This window comes from Oncorhynchus mykiss, chromosome 18 (assembly GCF_057628025.1).
Source record: "Oncorhynchus mykiss isolate SJ-2025 chromosome 18, ASM5762802v1, whole genome shotgun sequence".
NCBI lineage: Eukaryota > Metazoa > Chordata > Actinopteri > Salmoniformes > Salmonidae > Oncorhynchus > Oncorhynchus mykiss.
The window spans coordinates 18,277,501-18,287,500 of record NC_143039.1 but is presented as its reverse complement, the minus strand read 5'-3'; the positions used below and the strand labels follow the sequence as shown (position 1 = coordinate 18,287,500).

Below are 10,000 nucleotides of genomic sequence, written 5' to 3'. Positions count from 1 at the left end.
CCCTCCCTACCACCACCCTCCTCCATCCAACCACCCTCCACCCTCTTTCTTCCTTCCTCCCTCCCTCCCACCTCCACCCTCCCCTCTCCACCCTCCTCTCCTCCATTTCTCTCTCCTCTTTTTTAAACTAAATTAGTTTTTTTTCTCAGGAAGCAGTTTCCAGAGGAATCCTTTTGAAAAGGCTGGGTGGTGGAATAAGGCTGTCTTTTGTTCAGAGAAAAATGGAGGAGCATCACGGAAGACAAAGGAAGGTTCCACGGAGGTTGTTCCCCGCTGAATTGAACGATCCTTTCCATTCATTCCGCTGGTTCCTTCTCATTGGTTTTCCTTGTGCGTTGCAGTTGGTTGGGGGCGTGTATGCCAAACGCACACCACTGTCTTCAGGGAGAAGGGGCTGATGGGGATTAGCAGCATTTTAGCAGGAATTTGGCAGGACTGAGGCTCTTTCAGGTCGAGTGGTGCCTGCGCCAGAGGCGAACCTGACGCCACACGGCCAACTCACGAGAACAACTTTTTTAATTAAACACTTTCAAGGTTTTCTAATCCTCCTCCCTCCGTTCCCCCGCGGCCATGAGCGCACAGGATTTTTTCACTCTTTCTCCCCGTTCTTTAATTCGCTGGCCTTTCAGTGTGAGAATTAACTTGACTCTCATTTAGAAAGGCACAGAGATGGAGAGTTAAAGTTTTTAAAACCAGAAGCCAATCAGTTTGACTGCAGTCGTGGCCAAAGGTTTTGAGAATGACACAACTATTAATTTTCACAAAGTCTGCTGCCTCAGTTTGTATGATGGCAATTTGCATGTACTCCAGAATGTTATGAAGAATCCACCAAAAACATTTCCACTGCATTTCAGCCCTGCCACAAAAGGACCAGCTGACATCATGTCAGTGATTATCTCGTTAACACGGGTATGAGTGTTGACAAGGACAAGGCTGGAGATCACTCTGTCATGCTGATTGAGTTTGAATAACAGACTGGAAGCTTCAAAAGGAGGGTGGTGCTTGGAAGCATTGTTCTTCCTCTGTCAACCATGGTTACCTGCAAGGAAATACGTGCCGTCATCATTGCTTTGCACAAAAAGGGCTTCACAGGCAAGGATATTGCTGCCAGTAAGATTGCACCTAAATCAACCATTTATCGGATCATCAAGAACTTCAAGGAGAGTGGTTCAATTGTTGTGAAGAAGGCTTCAGGGCACCCAAGAAAGTCCAGCAAGCACCAGAACCGTCTCCTAAAGATGATTCAGCTGTGGGATCGGGGCATCACCAGTACAGAGCTTGCTCAGGAATGGCAGCAGGCAGGTGTGAGTGCATCTGCATGCACATTGAGGCGAAGACTTTTGGAGGATGGCCTAGTGTCAAGAAGGGCAGCAAAGAAGCCACTTCTCTCCAGGAAAAACATCAGGGACAGACTGATATACTGCAAAAGGTACAGGGATTGGACTGCTGAGGACTGGGGTAAAGTAATTTTATCTGATGAATCCCCTTTGTGATTGTTTGGGGCATCCGGAAAAAATATTGTCCGGAGAAGACAAGGTCAGCGCTACCATCAGTCCTGTGTTATGCCAACAGTAAAGCATCCTGAGACCATTCATGTGTGGGGTTGCTTCTCAGCCAAGGGAGTGGCTGAGAACACAGCCAAGAATAAAGAATGGTACCAACTTCTCCCAACCATCCAGGAACAGTTTGATTACGAACAATGCCTTTTCCAGCATGATGGAGCACCTTGCCATAAGGCAAAAGTGATAACTAAGTGGCTCGGGGAACAAAACAGATATTATGGGTCCATGGCCAGGAAACACCCCAGATCTTAATCCCATTGAGAATTTATGGTCAATCCCCAAGAGGCGGGTGGACAAACAAAAACCCACAAATTCTGACTATCTCCAAGCATTGATTATGCAAGAATGGGCTGCCATCAGTCAGGATGTGGCCCAGAAGTTAATTAACAGCATGCCAGGGCGGATTGCAGAGGTCTTGAAAAAGAAGGGTCAACACTGCAAATACTGACTCTTTGCATCAACTTCACGTAGTTGTCAATAAAAGCCTTTGACCCTTATGAAATATTTGTAATTATACTTCAGTATTCCATAGTAACATCTGACAAAAATATCTAAAGACACTGAAATTAATATTTGTGTCATTCTCAAAACTTTTGGCCACGACTGTATAGCCATTAGCTATAGGAGGGCTACAGGAGAGCTACAGGAGGTTATGGAGGCTACAGGAGGCTATAGGAGGGCTACAGGAGGGCTAAGGAGGCTACAGGAGGGCTACAGGAGGGTTATAGGAGGGCTATAGGAGGCTACAGTAGGCTATAGGGGGGCTATAGGAGGCTACAGGAGGGCTATAGGAGACTACAGGAGGGATACAGGAGGCTATAGGAGGGTTATAGGAGGCTACAGTAGGCTATAGGGGGGCTATAGGAGGCTACACGAGGCTATAGGAGGGCTACAGGAGGGGTGCAGGAGGCTGCAGGAGGGCTACAGGAGGGCTACAGGAGGTGATAGGAGGGATACAGGAGGTTATAGGAGGTTATAGGAGGCTATAGGGGGGCTACAGGAGGGCTACGGGAGGGCTACAGGAGGCTATAGGAGGTTATAGGAGGTTATAGGAGGCTATAGGAGGGCTACAGGAGTCTACAGGAGGGCTATAGGAGGGCTACAGGAGGCTTAAGGATGGCTAAAGGAGGGCTACAGGAGGCTATAGGAGGTTATAGGAGGTTATAGGAGGCTATAGGAGGGCTACAGGAGGGCTACAGGAGGGCTACAGGAGGGCTACAGGAGGCTACAGGAGGTTATAGGAGGTTATAGGAGGCTATAGGGGGTTTTAGGAGGCTATAGGAGGCTATAGGAGGCTATAGGAGGTTATAGGAGGGTTATAGGAGTTTATAGGAGGGCTATAGGAGGTTATGGGAGGCTATACGAGGTTATAGGAGGCTATAGGAGGTTTTATGAGGCTATAGGAGGTTATAGGAGGCTATAGGAGGTGATGTGAGGGCTATAGGAGGTTATGGGAGGCTATAGGAGGTTATAGGAGGTTTTATGAGGCTATAGGAGGTTATAGGATGCTTTAGGAGGCTATAGGAGGTTATGTGAGGGCTATAGGAGGTTATGGGAGGCTATAGGAGGATATGGGAGGCTATAGGAGGTTATAGGAGGCTGTAGGAGGCTATAGGAGGGCTACAGGAGGGCTATAGGGCTACAGGAGGGCTATAGGAGGGCTACAGGAGGGCTATAGGAGGCTACAGGAGGGCTACAGGAGGGTTAAAGGGGGGCTATAGGAGGGTTATCGGAGGCTACAGTAGGCTATAGGGGGGCTATAGGAGGGCTACAGGAGGCTGTAGGAGGGTTATAGGAGTTTATAGGAGGATGTAGGAGGCTATAGGAAGCTATAGAAGGCTATAGGAGGTTATGGGAGGCAATAGGAGGTTATAGGAGGGCTATAGGAGGTTATGGGAGGCTATAGGAGGTTATAGGAGCTTATGTGAGGGCTATAGGAGGCTATAGGAGGGCTACAGGAGGCTACATGAGGGCTACAAGAGGCTACAGGAGGGATACAGGAGGGCTACAGGAGGCTACAGGAGGTTATAGTAGGTTATAGGAGGGTTAAAGGAGGGTTATAGGAGGCTATAGGAGGTTATAGGAGGGTTATAGGAGGCTATAGGAGGTTATAGGAGGCTATAGGAGGGCTACAGGAGGCTACAGGAGGGCTACAGGAGGCTTAAGGAGGCTATAGGAGGGCTACGGGAGGGCTACAGGAGGGCTACAGGAGGCTATAGGAGGTTATAGGAGGCTATAGGAGGGCTACAGGAGGCTACAGGAGGGTTACAGGAGGCTACAGGAGGTTATAGGAGGTTATAGGAGGGTTATAGGAGGCTATAGGAGGTTATAGGAGGCTATAGGAGGTTATAAGAGCCTATAGGAGGTTATAAGAGGCTATAGGAGGCTATAAGAGTTATAGGAGGTTATAGGAGGCTATAGGAGGCTATAGGAGGCTATAGGAGGCTATAGGAAGCTATAGGAGGTTACAGGAGGCTACAGGAGGTTATAGGAGGTTATAGGAGGCTATAGGGGGTTTTAGGAGGCTATAGGAGGCTATAGGAGGCTATAGGAGGTTATAGGAGGGTTATAGGAGTTTATAGGAGGGCTATAGGAGGTTATGGGAGGCTATACGAGGTTATAGGAGGCTATAGGAGGTTTTATGAGGCTATAGGAGGTTATAGGAGGCTATAGGAGGTGATGTGAGGGCTATAGGAGGTTATGGGAGTCTATAGGAGGTTATAGGAGGCTATATGAGGTTTTATGAGGCTATAGGAGGTTATAGGATGCTTTAGGAGGCTATAGGAGGTTATGTGAGGGCTATAGGAGGTTATGGGAGGCTATAGGAGGTTATGGGAGGCTATAGGAGGTTATAGGAGGCTGTAGGAGGCTATAGGAGGGCTACAGGAGGGCTATAGGAGGGCTACAGGAGGGCTATAGGAGGGCTACAGGAGGGCTATAGGAGGCTACAGGAGGGCTACAGGAGGGTTAAAGGGGGGCTATAGGAGGGTTATCGGAGGCTACAGTAGGCTATAGGGGGGCTATAGGAGGGCTACAGGAGGCTGTAGGAGGGTTATAGGAGTTTATAGGAGGATATAGGAGGCTATAGGAAGCTATAGAAGGCTATAGGAGGTTATGGGAGGCAATAGGAGGTTATAGGAGGGCTATAGGAGGTTATGGGAGGCTATAGGAGGTTATAGGAGCTTATGTGAGGGCTATAGGATGCTATAGGAGGGCTACAGGAGGCTACATGAGGGCTACAAGAGGCTACAGGAGGGATACAGGAGGGCTACAGGAGGCTACAGGAGGTTATAGTAGGTTATAGGAGGGTTAAAGGAGGGTTATAGGAGGCTATAGGAGGTTATAGGAGGGTTATAGGAGGCTATAGGAGGTTATAGGAGGCTATAGGAGGGCTACAGGAGGCTACAGGAGGGCTACAGGAGGCTTAAGGAGGCTATAGGAGGGCTACGGGAGGGCTACAGGAGGGCTACAGGAGGCTATAGGAGGTTATAGGAGGCTATAGGAGGGCTACAGGAGGCTACAGGAGGGTTACAGGAGGCTACAGGAGGTTATAGGAGGTTATAGGAGGCTACAGCTAGGGTTATAGGAGGGTTATAGGAGGCTATAGGAGGTTATAGGAGGGTTATAGGAGGCTATAGGAGGCTATAGGAGGCTATAGGAAGCTATAGGAGGTTATAGGAGGCTATAGGAGGCTATAGGAGGTTATAGGAGGCTACAGGAGGGCTACAGGAGGCTTAAGGAGGCTATAGGAGGGCTACAGGAGGGCTATCGGAGGCTACAGGAGGGCTACAGGAGGGTTATAGGAGGGCTATAGGAGGGTTATCGGAGGCTACAGTAGGCTATAGGGGGGCTATAGGAGGGCTACAGGAGGCTGTAGGAGGGTTATAGGAGTTTATAGGAGGATATAGGAGGCTATAGGAAGCTATAGAAGGCTATAGGAGGTTATGGGAGGCAATAGGAGGTTATAGGAGGGCTATAGGAGGTTATGGGAGGCTATAGGAGGTTATAGGAGCTTATGTGAGGGCTATAGGAGGCTATAGGAGGGCTACAGGAGGCTACAGGAGGGCTACAAGAGGCTACAGGAGGGATACAGGAGGGCTACAGGAGGCTACAGGAGGTTATAGTAGGTTATAGGAGGGTTAAAGGAGGGTTATAGGAGGCTATAGGAGGTTATAGGAGGCTATAGGAGGGCTACAGGAGGCTAAAGGAGGGCTACAGGAGGCTATAGGAGGGCTACAGGAGGCTACATGAGGGCTACAAGAGGCTACAGGAGGCTTAAGGAGGGCTATAGGAGGGCTACAGGAGGGTTACAGGAGGTTATAGGAGGCTATAGGAGGGTTACAGGAGGCTATAGGAGGGTTACAGGAGGCTACAGGAGGTTATAGGAGGTTATAGGAGGCTACAGGAGGGTTATAGGAGGGTTATAGGAGGCTATAGGAGGTTATAGGAGGGTTATAGGAGGCTATAGGAGGTTATAGGAGGCTATAGGAGGTTATAAGAGGCTATAGGAGGCTATATGAGTTTATAGGAGGTTATAGGAGGCTATAGGAGGCTATAGGAGATTAAAGGAGGCTATAGGAGGCTATAGGAGGCTATAGGAGGCTAGAGGAGGCTATAGGAGGCTAGAGGAGGTTATGGGAGGCTTTAGGATGTTATAGGAGATTATAGGAGGCTATAGGAGGTTAAAGGAGGCTATAGGAGGCTATAGGAAGGACAGATTTGCAGGGTTTGCATTTTGCATGCGAGCTCAATGAAGAGCAGCTAAAGCATTGGGAGGACAACACATACTGTTGAACACAAGTCTAGTACATGTCTGCAGTGCTCTGTCTACGAGGTAAGCCGATAAATCAAGACGTCATGTACCACCTCCTGCCTCCTGCCTCTCCACGTGATCACAGCTCGGTTCTCAAAGAGGACGTCGTTATCCAGCTGCTCTTTACCCCCCTTCTCCTCTTCATCTTCTTCAAAGTCTCAGCTGTGAGCTGTTTTTCCTGCCGACTTCAAACACCTCCTCCCACATAAAGCACACTGAGAGGAGAAATGGGCGTGATGGAGTAACACAGACACTGGTGCCCTCTGTGAGGACAGGCTAACCTGACACCAGACCCTGGTTCCCCCTGTGGGTACAGGCTAACCTGACACCAGACCCTGGTTCCCCCTGTGGGGACAGCCTAACCTGACACCAGACCCTGATTCCCCCTGTGGGTACAGGCTAACCTGACACCAGACCCTGATTCCCCCTGTGGGGACAGCCTAACCTGACACCAGACCCTGATTCCCCCTGTGGGGACAGGCTAACCTGACACCAGACCCTGGTTCCCCCTGTGGGGACAGCCTAACCTGACACCAGACCCTGGTTCCCCCTGTGGGGACAGCCTAACCTGACACCAGACCCTGATTCCCCCTGTGGGGACAGGCTAACCTGACACCAGACCCTGGTTCCCCCTGTGGGTACAGGCTAACCTGACACCAGACCCTGGTCCCCCTGTGGGTACAGCCTAACCTGACACCAGACCCTGGTTCCCCTGTGGGTACAGCCTAACCTGACACCAGACCCTGGTTCCCCCTGTGGGTACAGCCTAACCTGACACCAGACCCTGGTTCCCCCTGTGGGTACAGCCTAACCTGACACCAGACCCTGGTTCCCCCTGTGGGGACAGCCTAACCTGACACCAGACCCTGGTTCCCCCTGTGGGTACAGCCTAACCTGACACCAGACCCTGGTTCCCCCTGTGGGTACAGACTAACCTGACACCAGACCCTGGTTCCCCCTGTGGGTACAGCCTAACCTGACACCAGACCCTGATTCCCCCTGTGGGTACAGCCTAACCTGACACCAGACCCTGATTCCCCCTGTGGGTACAGCCTAACCTGAAACCAGACCCTGATTCCCCTGTGGGTATAACCTAACCTGACACCAGACCCTGGTTCCCCCTGTGGGTACAGCCTAACCTGACACCAGACCCTGGTTCCCCCTGTGGGTACAGCCTAACCAGACACCAGACCCTGGTTCCCCCTGTGGGTACAGCCTAACCTGACACCAGACCCTGGTTCCCCCTGTGGGTACAGCCTAACCTGACACCAGACCTTGGTTCCCCCTGTGGGTACAGCCTAACCTGACACCAGACCCTGGTTCCCCCTGTGGGTACAGCCTAACCTGACACCAGACCCTGATTCCCCCTGTGGGTACAGGCTAACCTGACACCAGACCCTGATTCCCCCTGTGGGTACAGCCTAACCTGACACCAGACCCTGGTTCCCCCTGTGGGTACAGCCTAGCCTGACACCAGACCCTGGTTCCCCCTGTGGGGACAGGCTAACCTGACACCAGACCCTGGTTCCCCCTGTGGGTACAGCCTAACCTGACACCAGACCCTGGTTCCCCCTGTGGGTACAGCCTAACCTGACACCAGACCCTGGTTCCCCCTGCGGGGACAGGCTAACCTGACACCAGACCCTGGTTCCCCCTGTGGGTACAGCCTAACCTGACACCAGACCCTGGTTCCCCCTGTGGGTACAGCCTAACCTGACACCAGACCCTGGTTCCCCCTGTGGGTACAGCCTAACCTGACACCAGACCCTGGTTCCCCCTGTGGGGACAGGCTAACCTGACACCAGACCCTGGTTCCCCCTGTGGGTACAGCCTAACCTGACACCAGACCCTGGTTCCCCCTGTGGGTACAGTCTAACCTGACACCAGACCCTGGTTCACCCCTGTGGGTACAGGCTAACCTGACACCAGACCCTGGTTCCCCCTGTGGGGACAGGCTAACCTGACACCAGACCCTGATTCCCCCTGTGGGGACAGGCTAACCTGACACCAGACCCTGATTCCCCCTGTAGGTACAGCCTAACCTGACACCAGACCCTGGTTCCCCCTGTGGGTACAGCCTAACCTGACACCAGACCCTGGTTCCCCCTGTGGGTACAGCCTAACCTGACACCAGACCCTGATTCCCCCTGTGGGGACAGGCTAACCTGACACCAGACCCTGGTTCCCCCTGTGGGTACAGCCTAACCTGACACCAGACCCTGGTTCCCCCTGTGGGGACAGGCTAACCTGACACCAGACCCTGGTTCCCCCTGTGGGGACAGGCTAACCTGACACCAGACCCTGGTTCCCCCTGTGGGGACAGGCTAACCTGACACCAGACCCTGGTTCCCCCTGTGGGGACAGGCTAACCTGACACCAGACCCTGGTTCCCCCTGTGGGTACAGCCTAACCTGACACCAGACCCTGGTTCCCCCTGTGGGTACAGGCTAACCTGACACCAGACCCTGGTTCCCCCTGTGGGGACAGGCTAACCTGACACCAGACCCTGATTCCCCCTGTGGGTACAGCCTAACCTGACACCAGACCCTGGTTCCCCCTGTGGGTACAGTCTAACCTGACACCAGACCTTGGTTCCCCCTGTGGGTACAGGCTAACCTGACACCAGACCCTGGTTCCCCCTGTGGGGACAGGCTAACCTGACACCAGACCCTGATTCCCCCTGTGGGGACAGGCTAACCTGACACCAGACCCTGATTCCCCCTGTAGATACAGCCTAACCTGACACCAGACCCTGGTTCCCCCTGTGGGTACAGCCTAACCTGACACCAGACCCTGGTTCCCCCTGTGGGTACAGCCTAACCTGACACCAGACCCTGATTCCCCCTGTGGGAACAGGCTAACCTGACACCAGACCCTGGTTCCCCCTGTGGGGACAGCCTAACCTGACACCAGACCCTGGTTCCCCCTGTGGGGACAGGCTAACCTGACACCAGACCCTGGTTCCCCCTGTGGGGACAGGCTAACCTGACACCAGACCCTGGTTCCCCCTGTGGGGACAGGCTAACCTGACACCAGACCCTGGTTCCCCCTGTGGGGACAGGCTAACCTGACACCAGACCCTGGTTCCCCCTGTGGGGACAGGCTAACCTGACACCAGACCCTGGTTCCCCCTGTGGGGACAGGCTAACCTGACACCAGACCCTGGTTCCCCCTGTGGGGACAGGCTAACCTGACACCAGACCCTGGTTCCCCCTGTGGGGACAGCCTAACTTGACACCGTAAGAGTCACGTTTGTTTATTCACCCAGAATAAGCTCATTGTATTGTAATTCAGGGCATTTTCATTACTTCCACCCAGCCAGGATATGGTGAGGAAGAGAGGAAGACTACGAAGAAGTATTCCCTGTTAAGTGTCCAGAATGGAAATATCTACCTACAATGATTTGAATGAAACCCAACATACATTCAATACTGTCATGTCTGCCATCTCTCCATTCATTGGTCGATATCGCGCCAGCAGCACTGGTCAGGTCCTGTCATTCTGAGGATGTGATTGGTCAACTCACCCGTCATAGAGGTTGCAGGACGGCACACAGGAACGTCCTCGGCTAAAGTAACGACAGGAGAGGCACTGGTTAGGCCCTGGACCCCAGCAACCATCTTCA

At 52.5% G+C, this 10,000-nt stretch overlaps 1 protein-coding gene across 1 annotated transcript in view; it reads right to left on the bottom strand.

Annotated features, from left to right (window-relative positions):
• Window positions 1-10,000, bottom strand: part of LOC110510737 (receptor tyrosine-protein kinase erbB-4) — a 458,893-nt gene that overhangs the window by 88,868 nt on the left and 360,025 nt on the right. The window contains exon 13 of the mRNA XM_090209472.1: window positions 9,902-10,000. This exon is cut by the window's right edge and continues 34 nt beyond it. Coding sequence (XP_090065598.1) covers window positions 9,902-10,000 — 99 coding nt within the window. The remainder of the gene's footprint in view (window positions 1-9,901) is intronic.